At 37.1% G+C, this 23,981-nt stretch overlaps 2 protein-coding genes and 1 long non-coding RNA gene across 6 annotated transcripts; 1 reads left to right on the forward strand and 2 right to left on the reverse strand.

The window, feature by feature from the left end:
* Window positions 1-752: 752 nt before the first annotated feature.
* On the reverse strand, window positions 753-5,265 carry LOC143465963 (uncharacterized). 2 transcript variants are annotated; one of them, XM_076964523.1, is made up of 4 exons: window positions 2,780-5,265; window positions 2,303-2,439; window positions 1,556-1,703; window positions 753-1,370 (listed from the first exon to the last, which is right to left on the reverse strand). In XM_076964523.1, exons 1-4 carry the CDS (start codon window positions 3,339-3,341, stop codon window positions 1,168-1,170), a joined length of 1,050 nt encoding a protein of 349 aa, XP_076820638.1. In that variant the 5' UTR covers window positions 3,342-5,265; the 3' UTR covers window positions 753-1,167. The 2 variants fall into 2 exon arrangements, with proteins under 2 accessions (XP_076820638.1, XP_076820628.1); XM_076964513.1 differs by having other exon boundaries at window positions 2,723-5,262.
* A 5,748-nt stretch (window positions 5,266-11,013) lies between these two features.
* LOC143466671 (uncharacterized) lies at window positions 11,014-19,468 on the reverse strand. 3 transcript variants are annotated; one of them, XM_076964983.1, is made up of 7 exons: window positions 19,314-19,468; window positions 16,569-16,705; window positions 14,440-14,615; window positions 13,977-14,118; window positions 13,545-13,831; window positions 12,008-13,407; window positions 11,014-11,794 (listed from the first exon to the last, which is right to left on the reverse strand). In XM_076964983.1, the coding sequence occupies exons 1-7, from the start codon at window positions 19,466-19,468 to the stop codon at window positions 11,290-11,292; spliced, it is 2,802 nt and encodes a 933-aa protein (XP_076821098.1). In that variant the 3' UTR covers window positions 11,014-11,289. The 3 variants fall into 3 exon arrangements, with proteins under 3 accessions (XP_076821098.1, XP_076821097.1, XP_076821099.1); XM_076964982.1 differs by having other exon boundaries at window positions 12,008-13,437; XM_076964984.1 differs by lacking the exon at window positions 19,314-19,468 and adding an exon at window positions 18,371-18,495 and having other exon boundaries at window positions 12,008-13,437.
* Window positions 19,469-19,536: 68 nt separating this feature from the next.
* LOC143466707 (uncharacterized) lies at window positions 19,537-21,431 on the forward strand. Its single transcript, XR_013118939.1, has 3 exons — window positions 19,537-20,047; window positions 20,186-20,380; window positions 20,515-21,431. It is a non-coding gene; the product is annotated as an uncharacterized LOC143466707 (long non-coding RNA).
* The last annotated feature ends 2,550 nt before the right edge of the window (window positions 21,432-23,981 follow it).

A 23,981-nucleotide genomic window follows, 5' to 3' on the forward strand; every position in this document is an offset into this window, starting at 1 on the left:
TATGTTTATATTTGATCACGTCTTAAGAAGTTTGTTTTATTCAACTCTTTGCCGGTGATTGAGAAAATGTTTGCTTACTCCTATAGCGTTGAAACTGGCTGGTGTCATATTTCAAGCTCACTCCCTCAATAGTAAGTATTTGGAGAGTAAACTTGGAATTGTTAACATAAGTCTGCTTCGATAAAAGTATTAAAATTTTTGTTTGAATTAAAAAAAAGATCTTCGCCATTTCCGAAATTGAGACAATGTTACCAACATATAATTTTTAAGAATAATTTGTTTCCAATAACCATTCAAGTTACTCCTATTTTTTGTATATTCCTTTGGTAATAATTTCCTTTTCCAATATTGCCTGCCAGCGTATGGTGTTGAATCTAACTTGACTTTAAAAACAAAGTATATTACGACCTCGTGTGTTTATACAAGTCTTGTATTTTTGTCACGCGATGACGCTTGCGTACACTTAAATTCTATAACCCCCTTGGTTTCGTAAAAATATTATTACAGTATATCAACATCATGCGCTATCCATGGAATACGTAGATGTGAGTAAGTGGCGTATATCGTTTAAAGTATAGAACAGTTAGATTATAGCGATTGTAAATTGAGAGTAGCCTAATGCTGATGTCGATGATTCACTTTAATCAATATTATCGGGCTGTATTGCATAGGCAACTGTTGATCTGTTTGTAGACGCGGTTTTGTTTGATCTTGATCAAGTGCGTCATGAAAACAAAAATTCCACTATAAACTGAGATAAAAACGTATAATGTCAAAGAAGATTCAAACAATTTTAATAACAAAGGCAAACAAAATAGTAAAAGAGCTTATGCTACAACTTGATAAATCACAACTGTTCAAAAAGCATACTCTAATTATGGAAGAAAAAAAACGAATTGAAAAGATTTGTTAACTTTTTATAATACGACAGGGATCCTTTTTCTCAGAGTGAATAACAAACTTTTGCTCAACCATTTTACGGACTTTTCGCAAGTGGTGTAACTGTAAGATCGTGGTCATTACTGTAAAAACTAGGAGTATTACACCCAATTGTATCTCCATATGAGTCCTTCTCGAAGTAATTTACACGACCTGTAACTTGAAATCCAGGGCGACGATCTTCATTTCTGGGTAGGCTACCAAGCTTCAATAAGTTACCCGGGTAGATCACGTAGCAATGTTATTGCCTGTGGATAGAGACTGATATGAGCTGGATGCCGTTCTCGACGGGTAGGCGAATCTAGTCGGTCGGTGATAATTCAAGGACATCCCTCTGCGAAAATTGTCTGGTGTTCTTCTGCTTCTCATGAGCTGGGCTCCGTCGGACGATGAAAAGTCCGGTAATATTGATCCACTGTTGGATCTCGGCCCTAAAAAGGAGGAAGGTTGGACTTGCCGTATGTACTGACAGCGCTGAAATTTGTTATGGTTATGCAATCATATCTGCGTACACTGTACAGTGTACGCCATGACACAGTGGACTAGCATTGAATTTATAACACCAATACACTAATTCAGAGTCAGTTTCATGGCAATAACGGAAAACATGACTTACACCACAGGGACGCGGCATCGTTGATATCATCGTAAGACCCATCCGAGTCGTGTTCTTGAAAATTCATTTCAGATCTCAGTTCCTTGATGGTTGTGTGCAGTTTTATAAGTTGAAGGAACAGGGACTTGTCTTGTTCTCTCATTTCATGCTGTGACATACATTGATGCTTTGGTTAAGGCGTTTCACCATAAGCTTAACTATAAGGTTAGCGCTGGGGTCACAGTGATTCACTAGTCAATTGTGTTTTCAAGTTTTCATCGTCACGTGATTATGGCAAGAGGGCAGCACTTGACAAACTTCAGGCGTGATCCTTTTGTATCCGCGTTTTGGGAAAATAACTTTTAAAGCAAGTTACGTATATTTCTATTTGGTATGTCTCACGTGAAGTACAAGGCGCGTCATACGAATACAAAAATGAAAAACGGTTAAAATTACAATTGCTTGTCTTACGTGAGAATTTTTGTACAGGTGTGAAGCGAAATACCACTTATGAGCCTTTCATCGCTACAACACTCGACTCAAGAGTAAAAATAAGAATATTCGATTCGCCATGTTAAAGAACATTTAGCCATGTTTACGAATGTATTTATTCAGAGTATATGGGTATTGAGTAATAACCCATACGGTACCATAGGTGCGCTAACTGCCACTTCCTTTTCTCAAATAACTTATTTTTCAAAAACTTTGTTGTACAGGTTTGTGTATGATAGTTTTACGGTCCGTTTACTATAATTAAGTTCGTTATACCAGTTCCAGCCGTATCCACTGCAAACCGGTTGCGACGTCCACTTTTGTAGGGTCGACTTTTCTTAATTCGCGGAGTCGCTTCCTGGCGATGTTGCTCATGACGTTTTCCTCTTCTTCAGATTTCTCATCATTTCTTTCTGTATTAAAATTCCTATTAGACTTGATACAATTAATCATAGCAGGTGTTCAATATCCAAAAAATGTACGGAGGTTGGCGAAACCGACTAACAAGTTGAATCTTTCGGACAATGAAATTTATTGAGAAGTTGAGTTGGCAACAATACGGTAGTACAAGTTTAACATAACTTATAGGCCTATTACGCACTACAAAATAGCTAACTATAACTTATTATTAACTGAAATTTAATTATCATTTGACGAAGATTATTAAACAAAATAGAAATGCTACAAATTACCAACCCGACGTCGGGTTGAGGTCGTCATTTAAACGTGTAACGCTGCCATCCAGGCTATCACCATTCCCGCTGTCTCTGCAGGAGTCGACCGCGAAAAGTCCATCTAAGGTTAAAGAAGGATATTGTCGTTTAATGGTGCGGAAGAAGCCCGTGCGAAGATGTTGAGTGGATGCTAACGATACTCCCTCGTCGGAAGCGGTTGAATCTTCCTGGATCGTCTTCAGCGGACATTCAAGTGAAGATTGCCTCGTTAATCTTTCCTTCTTCACCTCCTGCTGTTGGTTGTTGGATGAGTTGTGGCACAAATTGGCACTTGACAAAGAGACTTTGTTGTGATAAAGAAGCTGCGAATTTTCCTCCTCCCTGAAACTATGAATTCTTCCTGATTCGGATGTATGCTGTGAGAAAACATTATCCGATCCCGTGCTTCCACCACGTTTATTCTCCCTTGTGTCCACTCCATGCAAAGACACAGTATCGTCGACGGACTTTTGTAATTCTGCTGAACCTCCAGAATGGTTAAAACGTCCTGAAGAATTTAATGGCGTCTCGCTGGTCACGTCCAAAGCGGTCGCCATCAAACCACGTTGTCTTGTTGGCCGCACGAATCGTGATGTTGACATGTCTGTTTAGGTATATCGTCACGAAATATTTAATTTACAAGAAAGTGCTTTACTGCTACTATGTTATACAGCGGTAATGCTCAATACTAATGCTTAAAACCTTTTACTATCAAATGAAATGCTGCAATGTAAAGTTTACCAATGGTTACGTAACTTTAACCCACAGCTTTGAACGAATGAAGTTGAAATTTCTAAGTCGTAGAGAAAGTACTGCCTGCCACCATACATAAGCATAGTCCGCAACATCATTTATGTCAACTATTGATCCAAACCCTATCTAAGCACTTTAACGTGGTGAAAGTCTTTTTCACTCGTGCGAAACGGCTAATGTTACTCCCGCCATTCGGCTTCCATTATGATCTGCACGCTATAATCAACTCGTTTAGCCGCGTTGCGTTCGTGACGTCATAACAGAGTCGCACGACAACTTCAACTACGTCATTGGGCTCTAAAACCAATAGCTCTTCTTGATTTAGGTTTAGAGGGTCCTTGTAATTTGTTATTGTTTGTCTTGTATGCCGATTTCTGGAGTCCAAAATTTGACTAATGATTCTAAACAATATGTGGAAGTTACTGTGTAGATTTAACATATCGGCGTATCGGAAACGTCCATCTCTTGCTTGATATTAACAATAATCTTGCGCAATCTTACTGCATTGCTAAACCGGTAGGCTACGGCAAATTGCAATAGGCAACTCGCCAACTCTGTATTTGATATAGAATGAAACCTTTTCCTGCAGGCACTTTCATCTTGATGTGACATTAAGTATTTTGTCTCATTCTGTGGGTAAGCTACGTGACTAACAGTAATAAGCTGTTAACAGCAACTACTATTGGTCAAAAGGTTATTGACGTTTTGAGCAGCGTTAAAATAATGCATGTCCAACTGTTCATCTTATGCCATCGTGATTTATCAACAGAAACGTTATAGTTTGACATTTCACTTCAGGTAAAAATCCGTCTAATCTTTAGACTCAACGTTCTCCATATTCTGTATGAGCGCCACTGCATAGTACGCCGTCGGGATGGGGCAGTTCTAAATTTATTCTACAAACATTAACATCGCCAAATCGTGATAACCGGTTGCACAATACCTTTTCACTACACGAAACATGTCGGTTGGGTTGCACATAGTTTACCAAACCATACCTCTAAAATATCCTGTTTTTCTGCCTAACTGGAAGCGAAAGCGCCCGCTGATTGACAAGATGCTACTGCACCAAGTCAAAACTTTCATTGGTTTCTCCCGGCCTGACGAAACCACACAAAGTTTTAACCAAAATATCACCAACACTTTTTCCGATAAAGAAAGTATTAATCATTCGTCGTAGTGATATTTCAAGCACGATTCATACCCTTTAAGATATTCGGTTACGCTAATCGCCTATTTATCGATATTGTTTCGCCGGTGAAACAAAACACTCCCAGGCAATCAAATACTTGTGGCGTGGGCCACAATAGTTTAGTCTGCATTTGCACCGTTTGCCTTTGTGATAAGCAACCGGTTACGCCGAATAAAACTATAACCGAGGTAACTTCGCTAAGAAACGATCTTAATTTATTTGCTTTGTAAAGAACTTTTGCCAAATGCCACTTCCGTATTTGGTTGGCACGTATCGACCCCACAGCAAAGGATTTACGTATGCTACATTTTCACAAAAATACCCTGGAGCAAAACCTGCTGACGTTGTCAGAATTGCATTCAGAAAAGATTTAAGATTGTATCTATACAATATCTGTTTTGTTGTTATATTCTACAATGCGTTGTACATTACCGAAAAATTTTTCATCCCCTTCTTTTCTCCGTTATTAAGAATTTAGATCAGGCCGAATCACATACAAAAAATTTGGACTGCCACTATTTCACCGAAAAAAATCGTGCATTCCAAGTTACTTTTCAGAGTTTCTTGTTAACCTAACTTATAAGTTATAACTAGGGCCCGCAAAAGTCAATAAAGTCAAAAATTTTTAAGGACCTCGTCTGACCACGAATCAAAGAATAAAGTTGTTTTCAGCACCTAGGGGATTGTTTCTAAGAAGTTAATAGGTCAAAATAAAGTCAAAATTTACAATAAAGTCAAAATTTTCAATAAAGTCAAAATTTGTCAAAATATGGCTTTTTACAAAGTTTTTGTGTTTCTTGAGAGTAATTCTTGTAAAAAACCTCGTGGAAGCATTGTAAATCAGGAACTGCGACACAATTAAACCATATTAACCCATAAAAGCAGGAAATAAGTCACAATGCCCACTTGGATCAGCAGTAACTTTTATCGCAAATTGTCCATTGTTTATTCATTGTTACGTATTTAAATAATTCTTATAAAACACTTCCTCTTCATAAACGTGGTATTTTCGAAGATCAACAGTTTGGATTTTAGGAATGGCCTACTGACATTCTGTAATACAAAAATGCCTAAGAAAGCTAAATCGTCTTCAGCAAAAGGTAGACAGATTTGTCGAGATTTTTCTGATGAATTTAATGCAACTCCCGGGGATGATTTAAGGTGCAATTTTTGCGAGGTTATAGTGAAGTACGATAAAAAGTATTTTGTTAAAGGCCTCAGGAAAAGTAAACGCCATCAAGCTGGATTGGAGCGACAACAAGCATTCCCTGTTTAATTTGCTGTTTATTAGAATTTACCATGCGGAGAAAATCGAGACAAAGTGCTCTTTTCACAAGATAACACAAGCTACCTAAATCTATCGCCAAAAAACACGACGCACTTTTTATAATCCATAAAACACCTTGACTTTTCGACAAAATATTACGTTTGGGTCTGAATTCGACAAAATATTATGTTTGGGTAACTGGAGGAAGAACTGTGGCCTCTACAAATAAGCAATTTCGTTAGGTCAAAATAAAGTCAAAATTTGATAAAAATAAAGTCAAAAAAATTTTTTTTTAGGTCAAAATAAAAATGGCCCTAGTTATAACACAGTAACCTAAATATACATTGTAATCTAAATCTAACTCCAATAAAACCTTAAACAGCTAAAATCAACTTTTTGCTTACCCATTTTCCTAACCTAACCGCCTATCTTTAACAACAGGTCGCGTGACCTACTTACGATGAAATAATCACTTCGAAAAATTTAAGGTATAAGAGCGTCAAACTAGAACCTTGAAACAGAAGTCTGAACTTTCAGACTCTCGCTGCAGTAGGTTGCGTGCAGCTACAGCTGACTGCGTTTATTGTTGCTTGCAGTGAGCTTTCAGGGGTGAAAGTGATTAGTCATTACAAGCCATTAGGAATACAAGTACTATGGGGGCAACAAGGAAAACAGCTGCGCATATTTTTTATTTTAAAACTCAAGTTTTTTATCAGAAATGAATTTTCTGGGTGATAGAGAGATTTTATTTTTTTACCACTATTATTCTTGAAAACAATATCAAAGTTTGAAAATCGCACGGCGTTTTTCAAGATTGAACAGCTAAAAAGACATCTTTGTCATCTTTGTTTGCTGTCCCAGCTTATCAATTGATATACTGTATATATATATATGCTTCAAAATTACGCATAGGAAACGCCTCAACGACATTGAACCGACATTTTTCAGTCTCACAGTTTCTTTTCCGTGTTCTGATCTCGCTTGAACACTTATCCAAAGAAATTTTCTTCAATTATCCTCGGGTCATGAATCAAGATGACTCTAACCTTAAAGTATCAAGCGTCTTTGTCTTAACTGTGATCATTTCCATATCATTCACAGCATATGCTCTTAGTCATAAAACATTACTAAGCTTTATGCAATATCTACGAAGGGATCTGAAAATTGAACTACTGTACAGCATATGACTAATTCAGGTCGGTAAAGCACGTATTATGGCAACCTACAAACAAGAACCACGGACACCTAAAGAAGTCACAAGGCGCTCCAATAACAATAGGTCTTAACAGTTTCTTTTTGCCATAGCTACGCGATTACATACATGACATCGTCTTGTTATTTTAGCGTGTTTTGCTCTCTTGAATTCCTTTCTGATCATCCAACTAAATGTTTTAAAAATAACACGCTAAACCCTGTCATTGTACTAACCAAGTTTACATAAATCACCACTTGCGACTTTGAACTGGCGCGCACGCAGGGTTTAACCTAGGTACAATATGATCACATCAAAGCCACAAGGAATGCTAATGTTTGTGCTCTGTAAACCACAATGCACTTAATATACACTTTAATCATAAAAGACTTTAATGCTTACAGCAATTGAAACGTTTAGTTCGCTTTCTGGCATTGGCAAAGTCAGCATTAAGCATAAGAGATCGGTTGACTGCGGGTATAAAACTCCATTGAAAGCAATAAAAAGAAGATGCGGATCGTAAGCCGTTATCCTAACAACTTAATACATCGCTTGCTTGTAATGTTTATTGCATGGTACTTTAAGTTATTAATCGCAATGATGGTTTGCGTTTGCTCTAGCTAAGACCTCCACTTATTAAAATGTGTGGAAATTATACGAGCTCAAGAACATCGATTTAAAACAAAATAGTTTGTAATAAGCCTATTTTTGTAACATAACTGTACAGAAAATAACCGTTACGACTCCCGCCAATTCAAAGTTTTTTCCCTGAAACTTTCTACTTATCTTGTCACCGGTATCGGAAAGTCGCGACAAAACAATAGCAGAAGATTTTTGTGCTTTTTTACTTTTACAGTAAAACGATTTGACCTCAATCTTATTCGCATAACGTGCAATTTACGCCAAAAGCCAGGCAAAACACACAGCTTCTGCTATGACTGTATTAACTTTCAGTTATATTAGCGTTGCTTTACGGGTTAATTTCGTATCCCAAAAAACGTTTGCCGAGGGACAATAGACGCGCGAAATGCTTGCTACTATAGTATTGTAATAATCGAGTAAAAGCAAATAAAGATGGAAGGCATTAAAGATTAAATTGAGAGCACTTCACATGGCGTATAGGAAGCGAAGCCCGAAGTTTTACCAAAGTATTTTTGTCAAATTTCTACTTTGCCATTTAACGCTGTGCATTTTTAGCTGCAAACAGAGCGTCATGTAATTATTAGCTCACCTGATCGTTTGTTATGATTGTTTTGTTATTAGTATGCCAAAAACGTTGTGGTAACCTTTAAGACTGTGACAATTTCGTGAATGCCTTTTGGCAATACCTTACGTCACAGATGACGTCAACATAAAATACTGTAGTGCACAATTGGTAATGCGTCTACTGTATACACAGTTGGTGGACTATAACATGGTGTTTGCTGTAAACGCCCAGTAATAAATTATGTAAACATGTTGTTAATTTCATCAGCCCACGGCATTAATGACATGATTAACAAGTGACTGAAAAAGCTTTGGTAAAAACAAAACGTGATGCCACGATGAGTTAGTTCGTCAACAGATAACTTCAGTTATGTCCTCAACGCGATATCATTAATTGTTGACTATATTAATAACGTTGGTTGAAAGGGTCTGTTGTTCCTCAAGGCGCATATTTCTATACCATCTTTAAAAAGTTGTTGTTAAATAATTAATCCATAGCATACAAAATAGATTTTCTATTTAGATGGTCGGCGCTGTAAAACGTCGCTGAGGCGACGTTTTTCCAACTTTTTCTAGACTATCGGTACCAGCCTTGATGTTGTTATCCTCCTTTATACTGCTTTAAAACATTCGTCTTTATACAAACTGCTACAAGAAATCTTCTTTTACTTGTACCCGAAAAAACTTAAGCAAACAAAGTCGGTTGCGCTCTGTTGACATCCTTTTACAAAATATCGACGTGAACAGTCGATCGCAATAGATCCTCGACAGAATTGCTGCCTAGATTTTCCTGTGCGTGTCCCCAACAACCTTTTCGATATGTTGGTGACAAGCTGTAGAGTCACTACTGAACGTCACAATGGGCCTCTCCAACGCTTGGCCTATGTCATTGAATGAAAATTGTTTGGTCAAAGTCTAGTCACAGCTTATTGCTTCCGTTTCCAAGTCGTGTGAATTTTGCAATTCGTGACGCTTAGCTTGCCATGGGCTTGACGCGGAAGTGGCATTGTCTATTCACTTACCTGAAGAAAACGTAGAGAGGAGAATGTAATCCGCTAAGGTCCGGCCGCTGAAAAGGACTATTACTACCGCTCTACCTACGCATTTGCCCTAAATGACAAGTTACGCGTGAGGCAACGAAGCTTCAACCGGCTAATAACGTCGTTAAGTCAAAGTGCAAATCACGGACAAAGCAGACACTTTCACTACCACTTCACATTCTCAGCTGTCGCCTCAGTAAGGGACTTTCTCGATCAAAATGTCATGGTGCATTTATTTGGTAAAAGCGTTTTTTTAAGATCTATATCACTTTAGTAACGCAAATAACTGCGTGCAAAATCACGCGTTTATGGACCTAAAGTCATGTTTTACAAAGCTTTTGCAAGCAGTATCGTAGTGCCTTTGACAACCAAATTCAAAAAGCGTCCTTTTTCGCTGCTTGTAAGTGCACTTTTGAAGTATTATTATTAATGAGACGATGTTAATGCAATCATTCGTTGTCCAAGATGTCATACAAGTTTATTTCCTACAGAAAATACGTGCTTACAAGCACGTATTTAAGAATATTTTCTCCACAGGGTTTTTTGTTATCTGGCCAATTATTGCTGGAAACAAAGGGGGATCTATTTAACTTCTCCCATAGGCTTATAATACGCTTGTGCTGAACAACTAACAATAAGTTACAATGGATTTTATGCGTCGGTGTATTTATGACTGACGTATCCTACTTAGAAAACGAACGAACGAATTCTTTCCCACAACGCCAACGTGGATTGTATATATTGCATTGTAGTATATAGGTAGAAAAGTAAATAAGTTTTAGAAGTCAATGACATCGCTCTGCAAGAAGTCGGTTTGAAGCAAGTCGGTTTGACGTATCTAAAATTTGAATCGCAAGTCACGCTGGCTGCTGTGCATTAAAGTTATTACACAACGGCACCGGCTAAAATTTGTTTACTTGTACAGCAGTTTTGGAACTTGTTGAGTGAGCGATTTTTGACGACGATAAGCATTGTTTATTGATAACATTTTTTATGTAATACAGATTTGTTCTAAACCTTTTGCAACAAAGCAATTGCTCACCGGTAACATGTGGTACCTTACTGCTGATGGTTACCCGGGACTTGAGTGAGGTGTAACTTTGGCATGGTTTTAACCCGGACTTGACTTGGTTTTCTGCATATACTAACTTTGGAATTTTTAATGTCCCAAAAACGTGCCCAGAGTTTTGTTAATTTTACCTTTATTTGACCTAGTTATTTCAAAAACATTCGACATCCATTTGAACAAAGCTTTATAGTTCCGCCGACCAATTGTTCCCATAACATAATAATCTCAAAGTATTTGCCAAACCTGTCAATTAGGTACGCCTTACGTATATACAGGACACGGAAACAATAGTTTTCTTACCACACAAATCCAATCTGTGATGTGAGCAAGTAGTGCTGGTCCATGCTAATTACACGTCACTCTTAAGCAAATGACATTTTCCGACTTACAGGTGTTCGCGTCGTTATAACGCCAAGTATTGCGTAATTTAATGTTCTCGTAATCACCACTCAAGATTAATTGTTTTTCTTGTCAAAACCTTCTGTACTAATCCAAATGTCAATTCCAGCAATTATTATCAAAAACGTCCGATTTGCACAAAATTTGGAATTTTGTCTATCAGTTTTATTCCAACAAAAATTGAAAGTTGTGTTCGATATAAAGAACCGCTCGAAAAAAGTGCAAAATGTTTAAAACGTTGGCAAAGCAATGCACGATAAACACGCAAAATTATGAAATAAATTTGCCGTTTTTGATAGCGGGAAATAGGTAAAAGTTTGGTAAAACGTGAATTTCGTATTAAATACATAACAATGTTGCCTTCTGAAAATAGTGTCACAATAGTATACGCATCGCGATCAGTTTTATTTTAGCAAGACCAGTTACATAAATTTACAAAGTTAATAGTCGTTTGTGACGAGTTGTTTCCTCGTTATGCTTACAACTGACTTCTTTACAGTTTCGCAAACGCATATCTGTGCTTATATTTCTATCATCCCGCCTTCCGCTAAAGGACGCCCGCGAGTTAGCGAGTTTGTTTTTCGTATTGCGTGAATATTGTGCAAAAATTCGGCGAAGTTTTCCTTCGTCCTGCGCAGTCTGAAAACATTGTTCGCAAACCTCTTCAGGGCAATGGAATATCGTCCTGTCGTGAAAGGTGCCTTTCTCCTGACGTACCTCGCAACTCTCGGAAGTCCCACGCAAATTCTCATTTTTACTGCACTTCTCTGGTGAGTCGAACACATTCGATAAAGAACTCTTGAAATAAGTGACTTCAGGTATTATCAAAGCGGCATCATCTTCTTTTGAGGTTTCGGCAGATTCGATTGGTTTTATTGTCTTAACTGTGGAGTTTAAGGTGTTTTCAATTCCGCTTGTCTCCACATCTTCGTCATCCCTGTCAACAGTGCTTATTAATTATTAATATCGACAGTCTCTGTTATACGATTGAATAAATGCCAGACATAATTCGAGTTGAACAAAAAGATATTTCATACCAAGAACTAGCTGGTATATATATAAATATAAATGTATACAGATATACAAATATAAACATTTGTAAATATCATTTCATATTCAATGTCATGTCTATCATTACAAAAATTCTTACAAGCTGTTGGTCAAAACGCTATCTTGAATTTCGTTGCTATCCTGATTGAAAAAAGAGTCATTTGATCGTTTTGACACAGGAGTTACGACAATAGAAGGCTTTTCCATCATCAACGCATACTGGCCCTTAATGCCCTGCGAATCAATCTTCCCGGTGTGCATTTTAGGTTTCGCGCTTTCGGGAATGGCTATTTTTTCTCTTCTTATAAAACATCTTTGAAATGGGTGGTCTTTTCGGCGCGATGTTTCAGATTCAGAGTATATCTCCAAACCTGGATTTTTTTGTTTGTTTTTTTCTAGTTTGAGGCAGGTTGTATTTTTGGAAACAGTTGTCTTTTTTCCAGACATCTTCGTATTTTGTTCTAAATCCAGCGACAAAGGATTCACCTCGTGGAGCGGTGAAAGAGACGAGGCAGCCCTGACTCCCGTTTCGGAATTACTTTTTGCTGAAAATTGCACGTTGTTTTTATTGCACCGCTCATCCGAGGACGAATTGTTATCTTCGTCGTCGTCGTCGTTTGTAACATTGACCTGTGAAAAACAGTCAGCAGGTTCTTTAGAATTAGAAAGAGTCCTGAAAACCGACAACTCAATGTCTTGTAAGTTGCATGGCAATGAACGAGATCTTGTAGACGACATATCGTTTAACTTAAGTTCGTTGCGTTTCGGTTTCGATTCCTCAGAGTTTTGTAAGAAAATGCTTGATCCCAAATTGTCCACACTGTAACTGTTGGGGGTATGAATACCTGAGTAGGTGCAAGACCCCCCTGCCCCATTATAACCGCTATCCCACGATATCGTTCGATTCCTGTGTATCGCTGTTGTTGGTAAGGCGAGCAATGTCTTTTTATTAGTTTGAGCAGTTCTGCTTGAACATGATTGTTCTTCAGTGCGATTGTTTGAGCAATTTATAACAAAGGGTCTATCTTGAACGATGGGCGCTGAGTTTTCCTCCTTTTGACAATCATTGTGAAGGATTTCAACGCTAACTGAGTGATGCAAATGTGGTTTTGCGATTACAGATTCCTCATCTGAGCTTCTTTCACCGGAAGACTTGCTTTCAGATAAGCTGTGTTTAGGACAGTATTTGGAATGTTCCTGATAAAAGCTGCTATCGTTCATGTATCGTCTGATCAGGCAAAATTTACATTCGCTCGGTACGGAAGTATGGATGGAACAGTGTCTGTTATCAGGCGAAAAACCGTGGCGTAATCTGCGACGCGGACTGTGGAAGTTAGTTTGATAATCGCCACAACAATATTTTTCTTTGAAATAGCAACCTGGCAACTGATTGCTGTTAGTCCTTTTCTCCCAGCTTTTATCCAATGTGTATTGGTCAGAGTGGTCGCTTGATCGATCCGCTTCTTGCACTCTGTCACTGACGTCTTGTGAACGCGACGGCTTCGATAAGAATGGTAACAAAAGTTTTAACTGAAAAGTATATTCATCACGATTATATTTTCAAAATCGTTCCAAGTGTGCTTATTTTTACTATACCATTGTCGTTGCAAAAATATGACTGTATCAAAAGTTCTTACTCGCTGAAACAGAAAACGGTGCCTCTGTACTCTGGCGTCGTGTTGTAAGCGCGGTGAAACTTTGTCACTCAGAAAAGTGTTATTCTCCATTGCTTTAGTTCGGTCGTCGCCGTTTGTCGAACCATCTGGCGTTTCGGGAAGAGTTACCATCAGACGAAGGATAACCAGATTAAGAAAGGCCCCAATAACAGTCAAACCAATCATGATGTATATAAGACTGAAAGCGACATAGTGTGGCCGCTTTTGAAGGGCACCGCTATCTTGTAATGCCACGTAGTCGCCAAATCCTATTAAAAATGTTAACTATAAAGCTTTTGGTTTTTGTAATTTTATAAATTGTATAATTTTCAAACTACATGAAATATTATTTTTCTATATTTTAGTATATTAAACTTCTTCTTACAACATATACTCATAAAAACCTCAACATACCTATTGTGGTCAAAGTCATAACGCAGTAGTAAACACTGTTGATGGCCGACCATTCTTCAAAATAAACGAAAGCTATTGACCCAACAAGTACTGTAAGGCAGCAGCTGATAATACCGAATGGAATAAGGCATGTGTGGGATATCTGAAGCAATAAAGTATATATGCATCATAATTTGGGGCGTTTCCACTACAAAGAGTTGCTTGTACAGGTGGATCATGAAGCTAATTTTCGGTTGTGACCATTAAAGTAATTGCAAAACAATCTTTTACATTACAATCTGTAGATCAAGCTACGAGGTCAGGTTGATCTACAAAAATTCCCTTTACTGTTATTGAGTCCGGCTTTTTTGTCCTAACTGTAGCTATCTTTGATGTTAATGTCTTTGCACTTAATTCGACTGCAAAATATTGACAAAAACTATTTGTTAAACTCACAGTTTGGGTTAGTAAGCAGTAAACTTACTTTCTCGCATTTGAAGCCCAATCGTTGACCAACAATCTTGAAGCTGTGCTTCGCTCCACTATTTATTCGTTCCCCCATAGCTTGGAACATCACCAGACACAGTGGTATACCCAATATAGCGTAGAAAATGCAAAATATTTTGCCGGCAAATGTTTGTGGCACCGCATGCCCATAACCTACGTAATCGGTAAAAAACATCACTTATATAAAAAACGAAAGTATACGTTTAATGATAATAATTTATATCCATAATTGTGCCTTATATGTCTTGCCATTAACAAAAATGTCAATAAAAGCACTACGACTAACCCTTTTTACAAGGCGTCTTTAGGCCAGATGAACTTGCTTGCTAACGCGCTTTCCGTCGTGTCGAAAATTAGAGAAAAAGTAAGCAAGTTCACATGCCTGTCAGATCGTGTCAACTCGACTTGTATAAATCGTGGGTTGACAGTTGACACACTTGGAAGCGGGTGGAGACTTTTTCCCTTATCCGAATATGACAAAACATTGATGACTTATTTGATTTTTAAAGATGTGGGACAAAAATGGAGAATTCGTACATAGGCTTAAAAACTAACTTACTTTAGTTTCCCCAAAGCATTTAAATAGGCTATCATAACCTTATTATCGCATTCCGGATACTCATTTGGGCGGATATTGTTGTTTTAAAGCTGGCTTTATTGAAAGCAGAGTTGTTGACCTTTGGAAATTCTAGCAAGTTGCAATTCTGTTTGTCTTAGGCCCCAGTTGACAGTACCTTATTGTTGCTAAATTTCGACACGCTTTCCAATTCGTCAGAAATTAACTCATGTAACTCATATTAAATAAATATCAGAGCGAGTAGAAATTTTTACTTCCACGTGACACGCTTCGCTGCCCAAACTTGACTCGGTTAAGCTCGCTCATGCATAAAAATAATTTAATTAGGGCGCTTTTTGAACCGACATCATTCAAAGTAGCACTGGTTTAAACTTGGCTCCTATACTACACGCATATTATTTGACTTCAACGCTCCGCAAATAGACCCGATTTTCGAAAAGTTCTAATTAACAATCGATTAATTGCGATGAAATTGTTTTTGTTGTAAGCTAAGACCAAATTTCTGGTTTGTTTTACGACAAAAGCCATTTTTGTGTGTTTAATTTAGGTCATGGTCAAGGTTTCTGATAATAGAAAACTGTCTTATGTTACATGCAAATATTTGATGTATATAAAGTTACTTTTTAACTCAAGTGAAAGTCTACATAAGTTTGATAAGAGTTAGAACTGAATTTAGAGCGTGTTTATAACTGTTACTATTAAACTGACATTTTTTGTTGTTTGTAAATCTTATTTTGTGTATAAATTTAAAGTGAAATAAATAGTACACTGAGCCAGAGATGAAAGTTGGATTGGATTTGGGATCGGTTTCGTGCTGGGTTCTGGTTAAATTTTAAGTTATATAAAAGTATAACTTAAAATTTAACCAGATATATTTAGCAGTCGTTTTTTGTGGGCCTAAACCGCGATTTAAAAATAAATATCGAATTAGGGCTATAAACAGATGGCTAGGTTTCACCTTTCCAGCATGGGTTTCCTGAGGTCGACATCAAAAATAGCACAACGGCGCAATCACCGGCAACATATATCAGCGTTTTTGAGAGAGCCCATTAAAGCGCATCGCTTCATCTCACAAGGCAACAGTTTCCCTCGAAGTAAGGTATACTTGTACGTTATTATCATGAAGCCCGCTAAGCTTATCAATAATTTATAGGAAATGTATGCACTTGTTATGACTTTCACTATACCCAAGTTAAATAGCGTAGTATCTGTTTCCGTGAATGGACCAATGTGACAATTACCGTATAAACGTCAAGTTATCTCCTTGTACAAATGTCGCAATAAACACAACGCCTAATAATACGGAAATAATACGGAGTGAAGTCAGATAAATATTGTTGCTTTTTTTTAGCTATATTCGCACGTTGCATTACAAATGCTTCGTACAGGCATTACAATAAGTGCTTAAAAACTTTTTTTTCAGCATCCTTCAAGGAATTATACTTTTATTGTTAACGTTTAAACATCGACTCAGCTTTTGAATATTTAAGCATACATTTTCATAGCAATTGAACAAGTACAGCACTCACCAATCGTAGTAACAACGGTTATGGAAAAATACAACGCTCCAACGAAGCCCCACTGGATCCCGGATTTGTGTGGCTCGAGATCTAGCACCATTTTCGTTATCTCCTTGTAGTCATCATCTGACATATTGTATTTTCTCCTGCAGAAACAAACGGTTATAAATGAGAGTATTTGCTACTACTTCTACTCTGATCGTAATATACAGACATAGATATGGTTAGCTGGTAACCTAAAATAACAGCCAACGGACTGCATCTGATAAGAGGCTTTTCCCAATTGCTGGCTCATTTTCCTATTATAAGATCGAGGTTAATGCTGCATACGTAAAAGGTTTCCAGCTGACATGCGCGTATTTGCTTTTCTTAACCGTTTAAATTCCGGCCAAGTATTTTGGACACATTTGTGCGAAAGTCTCCATCAAATGCATTATTTATTGGCTTGTTTGGGTCTTATCCGACTGAGCGTGAGCAATCGTTAATCCCATGTTTAAAATATGACTTCACTTTATCAAAAACTTAATAACGTTTGCATTGCGGGTAGGTTGCGGGCATCAATAGCAGCCAAAATAAAAAACGGTAAAATCGCGAACCCGAACGATAAAACTTTCAGCTCGTCTAGCCATATCACAATATTCATATACGAAAATATAGTCAGGTGTCATAAGATACATGGCAGCAAAAGGTTTTGTTCAAACGACGCTTTAGGACAGTGGTTCCCAACCGCGGCTCTTAGAGCCGCATGCGGCTCCAAGGTAGCTTTCTTGCGGCTCTCATAGACCCACAAAAAATCTATTTATATTAATTAGGGCAATTATTTTTTGACTTTTCAAAAATGTCAAAAATTGTTCAAAATTTATAGCGTTAGTTCAAAATTGTTTACATATTTTTCATTTTAAATCTTACAGTTACACATTATAGCCTACTTTATACTGTTGTGAATGGCCCATCGTCTACTTATGGTGATTCATAAACCGCTTCCTGAATCCTAAACCACAATTGCGCCTCGCTTTGACAAAGTTGTTAAAGCTCAAAGTCAATGCCAAGTTGGACATTAAATTGATCTGTGTCATTTTTCTTGTTAGTGTTGCTATTCGTTGGTACATGATTTCATGCTTTAAAATTTTCGTTATAATTACTTGAGTGTTTTCATGCGGCTCCATACGTACTCTGAAGTTTGAAATTCGGCCCCGACACCAAAAAAGGTTGGGAACCACTGCTTTAGGATATATACTGATTGATCAATTTAATCATGCACAGTAACGTTATGCAAGCCAATTACGTCGGCATACTGTAGGCGATTTTGGCTGCAACCTGCAAGATTTCTTTTTACATAACTTTTATTGTAGCCGATGTGTGTCGGATTTGGCACTTTACCGGCGGCAGACTTGACGTAAAAGTGACCTTAGCCGCCCTATTCATGTGTCAAAATGTTGTCGTCTTAATTATTAACGCAACCAGTTACTGTACATGACCGGCATGAAAATTATTCTCCTACTCTATATTCGATTCAGCGCAAACGAGGAGCTGCCTTAAAAAGGATGCTCCCCAGTGTAATTCATCATCAAAACAGATATTGATTGTCCATAGAAAAATTGATGTTGATAATCTACTGACAACAGAAATCGACTTCCAATATTCAAATGCGCAAGGCGAAACTAAAAAGCTTGAGTTCACCTCACAAATTTTAACTAATCATATTTCAACAAATAAACGACTCAATGTCGTTATGAATACGGCACTGTATATTTAAAATCTCAAAAATAATCTTATTTGTCTACGATTCGGAAATTTCTAAAAGTATTTACCTTCTGCTTTAGTGCATAAAGACAGGACGAAAAATAGATTTCATTTTCGCAATTACATAACACGAGCACTGATCGACGTATAAGAGAACTTCCTATCGAGTGTTAACTTGTGTTCGTTAAAAGCTGCCAGAACACACGGCCTTAAATGAGAAGACGGAAATTTCGGACATGTGTGACACAGTTTATTAAATCAATATGGGCGCACTCGGCTTGGGACAATAAAGGCAATACGGTTACGCTGGCGGTAATCAGATTATAATCGACCAGGTTTGCCTGTATACAAGCCGCTTATTCGAGATTTAACTCAGCGTATTGCAGCTTGTCCCTTATATATTGTGTTCTACATATCTATACTGCAACTTATTTTCAAACGGGCATGCGGAATGCAAGGATTTGATGTTGTTAGTTATTACTGCGAAGGATGTAATCGTTGTACTTCAGCTTTTCGTTTACGTTAAACTTATAACTGGAAACGTAAGTCCTTTGTTTCGTCAACTTGTATTGGCTATACTTTTTAAAACGTTTGCACCAGAAATAGCTTTGGGGCATCTCATAACGCTTTTACACTTTGGCTAACCAGAAATCAACGAAATACAAGCACTGAATTGATTTTTTTTCTTGCTTTTGTGAGTCCAAAAGGAAATTTATTGTTGACATTCGACATGGTGATAGAAATCTTGCTTGCGTGTCATTTGTGATCATAAGGTACGGTGGTACTGCGGTGTGAAAAGCGATTTTGTTAACTGAACGAGTTGTATTTCTATTCCGAATATTACTACTTTTTTACCCGATTTTGCATAACTTACTCAAACTAATAAGACACAAAAGCATCTGCATGACGATATTCAGGCATTGCAAAAATTTGCTAAACAAAATTTACGAACAGTGTGATATATATGGTAATATAGATGATGCAAAAGTTGTGGTTATAATCAGCCCTTACTTGAAGTTTTCTTCTTGTCGAACAAGCTCCTTACTTCTTATGTTTTCGTGTTCTCGTTCTAATGCCCTGAAAACGCCCGCTCCAAACAGGAGGTAAGATACTCCAACAACCACCAGTAATACCGTTCTAATGTTGGTTCGCTTTTCCACCGACATTTTAGTGTTACGTAAACGTTGAAAACGAACAGTTTAAATTAAAAGCAAATACATCTTTAATTTGTAACAAAACAGGTAACCTGCGGCATGTCTTAAATCACAAAAAAACACTCATTATAAGAACGTTGGAAACTTGTAATTTTCTAGAATTGGAGTCTGTTTTTAGTTTGTTTTTCCTCAAACTTTGTCACCATTACAATTTTTCATCACATTTGATCAATGATACAAATATTTTTTACTTTCCTAAGCAAAGATATTCTTCAACTTAGTCTGCGCTTTCAATATGATGCACCATGAACCGGTTGCTCTGACTTATATTTAGTTGGAAAGCGTTGACCACCTTCGGCTTTATGACATTGCTAACATATCCATTTAGTAACACAGAAATCTTTTTTATATATCACCCTTTCAGACGAAATCAAAAGCAATAAAACAATTGCACTTATCTAAAATGTGTGTCCAGAAGAACTTTTACAATACTCGAAATCGCAATTTCTGCAAGATCTAAACGCGCATGAGAAGATCACCCAGACCTAGCAATGATGATTCTGCTCTCTGCTTTCATAGCTTTGAACAAAGGTGAGACATTAAATGTTATCCCCTTTTTCCTTTTTAATACCTTCTTCTCTGCAGTCTCATACCATACGTTTGTTTGACGTTCCGTCGTTCCACTATAACGACTATGTTTATCGTGTTTATAATTGCTTTGCGGTGTAGGGCTGATGGGCAACACTTACGCTCCCAATCTGTTATTCAAAACGACTGGAAACAATCCGAAAAAGGGGGAACGTTCAACTGAAATTTCCTAACATTCTTGAGCTTGGGTAAACTGAATTATTCAAACTTTCCATGCGATGTGATGCTTCGATAATGAAGAAAATCAGCAACGAACATCAGCACGGGAATGAAAAAGCAAGCACAATGCCGCTGAAATGATAAATCGATGAAGATTGTTTACTTTATACTGTTATGTTTGTTTCTCTGTAAACAATTTCATTTTCAGCTTTAGGTTTAATTTAAGAAAACAAAAATTATATTTATTTTAGCTTCAATCGATTGGAACAAGACATGTGACCGGGCCATACCGGGCGATTACAGAACATCGAGGCTGTTTTTATGAACTTTGCGCTGGAGCTGCATTCAGATTTCTTGAGCCGTGACATCACTGACAGAAAAATAACTGGCGAGTCACACACCGCCTCAAAATAGGCGCAGCGAAAGCTTATTGTCATTCCATCATCCATATTGGATATAGACGCGATACTTAGTCACCTAAAAATTGCTTTATTTTGTATTATGGGGTTGGAAGTGTCACTCAGACAGAAGTTTCTTAAACACCAATTTCCTATAGTCTAGATATAATATAGCCTATATTCTCTCGTAACTGCTTATTTTTGGTATACGACCTGTCGGTTTGTTAAAGCAAACGTCTGTAGTTATTTGTTATAAATACTGTACGTTGCAACCATATGTATCTTCATGAATATAAAGGAGTATATACGCTTCATTTCGTTATAATTGACAGGGCATTGAATAATGTCGATATACTACGGGTTTCACAGAAATATAATAAAAATGGCATCAATATTTGATCGTGCAATCAATTTCTAATGAAGATAGCTCCTTTATCGAATAACAGCTATTTACTGTAGAATTACGAAATGGGCAAACACCGTCACATGTGCGCTGCATCAAGCACCTTATTATAATTGACCCTGGATTCGTTGAAGTGCTGGAAGAGTGGTATTTGGCCGGTCTTGGATTTATATGTATCACGACATCCTACATTGTTTTATGTAAGAGTAATTTTTGTGTGGTTTTATTTATGATGTTGTGATGATCCGGAGAAAAAGTTTTCCAATTTGACCCAAATTATACATTACATGACCATTATATTCTTAAATGAAGACCAAGAAACCTAATTTTAAATATTCTCATCAACAGAAATTTTTCAAACATTTGACGCACGAATTTTAACAATTTCTCATCCCTTTTACGTTGTTTACGTTTACTTTCTGACTCATTCATAGCTATGCGTGCCGTGGCGCTTGAATCTCTCACGCCAATAAAATTAATTTGCGTGATTTTTCATGTTTTCAAATCGCCGTGATATTGTCAATGAATCCTTTTGTAAGCTACACTGGTGCACGTTTGCGTAGCCTATACGTTAAACTGCTTTCAAAGTTTTCTGAAGAAATTTCTTTAGCAAAAATTTCTATCACTTCCATCAGATACCTATTAAGTTTAAAACTTAAAATCTTACAAGATATTAACTTGTATAATATCAAGTCGTATAACACGTTTGAAAAGGATTAAGTATTGCCCATTGAAATTCGTCCGGTTCGCGCAATACCAAATGACATGACACACAAACAGAGTTCTCCGAACCCTATATCAGGTTATGTAATACTAGTTTAGCCTACATTTACAAACGGCTGTCACCACTTTACAGGGAAAATACTTGCTCAACATACGTTCGAAGCTATTTAACACAGTTTCTTTTTAACCTATGACTTGCATCTTATAACGTAGTAAGCTAAACCTATAAGCTAAAATACTTCCTAATCTAAGTCTAACTTTCATTAAACACTAAAGAGCTGAAAACTATTTTCGCGTTCTCGTTTTTCTAACCTCACCAAATATCTTTAACAACGAGTTGGGTGACCTGCTTAAGGTTAAATGAACACGTTCTTTTTTTAAACTACAGACCTAACGCTGATGTTTTAGCGTAAAACGTTGTATATATGGGCTTATGCAAAGTATGCGTAACGTGGCACACGGTAATTTTTGATGCGTGGTTGGCGTGCGTATGCGCGTATTCGCTCCGGTATCCACCTGGGACTGGTTTCAAAATAAGTCTGCCAAGTTGTGTGCGATTGCTAGTTAGCCTTATATTGGATTTTTTATCAAATTAATTTAGATGGACTCTCGCTGAACCAATTCCCAAAACCAGTGACGCAGTGACGCATCTGACTCAATGATTCCCTCGTGGCAAAGCCACAGTTTATATAATTTTACCAATAAACCTATAAACGAATTCGGACAAATATAAGTTCGAGCCTTTACGCAATGCGTGGTAAGAAACGCATAGGGGAAACCAACTTAATAGTAAACAATTGCCATATGGTCAGTGATGTCTGATGTAAATTTAGTTTCAGCAGCAAACAATTAACTAAAATGGCTTTGAAAATATGCCAAATGCGTTTCCTAAACATTTTTTTCTCTTTTCGTTTATTTTTAACTGAAAACATGAAAAAAGTCCAATTCGGAAAAGACCGCTTACTTCCTTTTACCTATCTTGTCGTTTTCTTTTAAACGCATCGGAACCGGGCGTGTATAATTGATAACCTAAAATTTATACCCTACAAATCGAATTGTATACATTGCTGGTGTGTAAAGATATTACTGTGAAGACTTCGCTATTGTTAAATTGTCAAATTAAGTCTAGAAACTTGATGTAAACTTTTATGTCACCAGATGAATATCGTTAAAGCGTGCTCGTATAGCAAAAATGATTATTACCACTTTATGTAGTAATGTTTTGAAACGCAATTTCAAAACTTACGAGCAAACTACGAGAAGTTGGCAGTTTAACCGCAAATTGAAAAAAGCGGTAAAAAAAGCTATTTGTTGGTAGGTTTAAACTGAACATTTATTACGTTGTATTACGTAATAAGCCTTACGCCGTATTGAAAAATGCTCAACAGTCTATGTAGCCTATTGTTAGTGTAACGGTTAATTTTTGTTCTGAATGTTGAAACTAATACAGTACTTCTGAGAACCACGCAAAATCATCTCTTTTCGTGCAGTATTAGAAATATGAACGCCGGTAAATGTTTACGTTTGCAAGTAAACAACCTTCCGCCAAAAGCAAACATGTTCAAATATTAACGAAGAATTTTGCCTAAATCGACACAAACAACTACTATCAGATCCATAAGAATGTCACTCAAGTTCGTCTCAAATAATAAGGAAGACTGTTGAAGCGCAATATATTGTCTGCAATTGATTATTTAAAGAAGAAGAATAACCACTGAAACATTTATGTTTTACGTAAGACGATGGCGAAATGAGTTTGCTTGTATAAAAAGCTGTCAAAAGTCGCCTCAAAATGGCAATATCATAAACTCAATCTTCAAATGGTAGACCTGGGTGTGTCACGAGAATATCTTTACACACTTGTTTTATTAGGTAGCACCGCACATTGATACGTTTTAGTTGTATATTCCACGATGTGTTTTTAGATTTATATTAAGATGTATTTCACCCGTATTGTTGTGGCCATAATGTGTGACTGCGTTTTTATTTAGTATTAGTAACTCAACGATATTTCACTTGTGATTCCTTTTATTGTTTGTAAGTTTTCTACACACACATACGTTTTACGCCCCGCAACTCCCCCCGAGGTATGTTACGCTGCCCGTAGTTTCCATCCTCGCATGCTAATGATGATTAATTGATTGCGCTGTGGTTTGTAGGAGAAGTGTTAAATCAGTCTACTTTTGGTTTTAAT

This window comes from Clavelina lepadiformis, chromosome 1, assembly GCF_947623445.1.
Source record: "Clavelina lepadiformis chromosome 1, kaClaLepa1.1, whole genome shotgun sequence".
NCBI classification, from domain to species: Eukaryota; Metazoa; Chordata; class Ascidiacea; order Aplousobranchia; family Clavelinidae; genus Clavelina; species Clavelina lepadiformis.

What these genes read in the sequence shown, in the direction of transcription:
- LOC143465963 (XM_076964513.1), bottom strand. Translation starts at nt 3,341, where the DNA reads ATGTCAACATCACGATTCGTGCGGCCAACAAGACAACGTGGTTTGATG. An exon ending in CGACCTCAACCCGACGTCGG is followed by an intron (nt 2,440 to 2,722) that starts GTTGGTAATTTG and finishes ATTTTAATACAG; the next exon opens with AAAGAAATGATGAGAAATCT. An exon ending in AGTGGATACGGCTGGAACTG is followed by an intron (nt 1,704 to 2,302) that starts GTATAACGAACT and finishes TGTATGTCACAG; the next exon opens with CATGAAATGAGAGAACAAGA.
- LOC143466671 (XM_076964982.1), bottom strand. Translation starts at nt 19,468, where the DNA reads ATGTCGGTGGAAAAGCGAACCAACATTAGAACGGTATTACTGGTGGTT. An exon ending in TGGGCTTCAAATGCGAGAAA is followed by an intron (nt 14,119 to 14,439) that starts GTAAGTTTACTG and finishes TTATTGCTTCAG; the next exon opens with ATATCCCACACATGCCTTAT. An exon ending in TATGACTTTGACCACAATAG is followed by an intron (nt 13,832 to 13,976) that starts GTATGTTGAGGT and finishes CATTTTTAATAG; the next exon opens with GATTTGGCGACTACGTGGCA.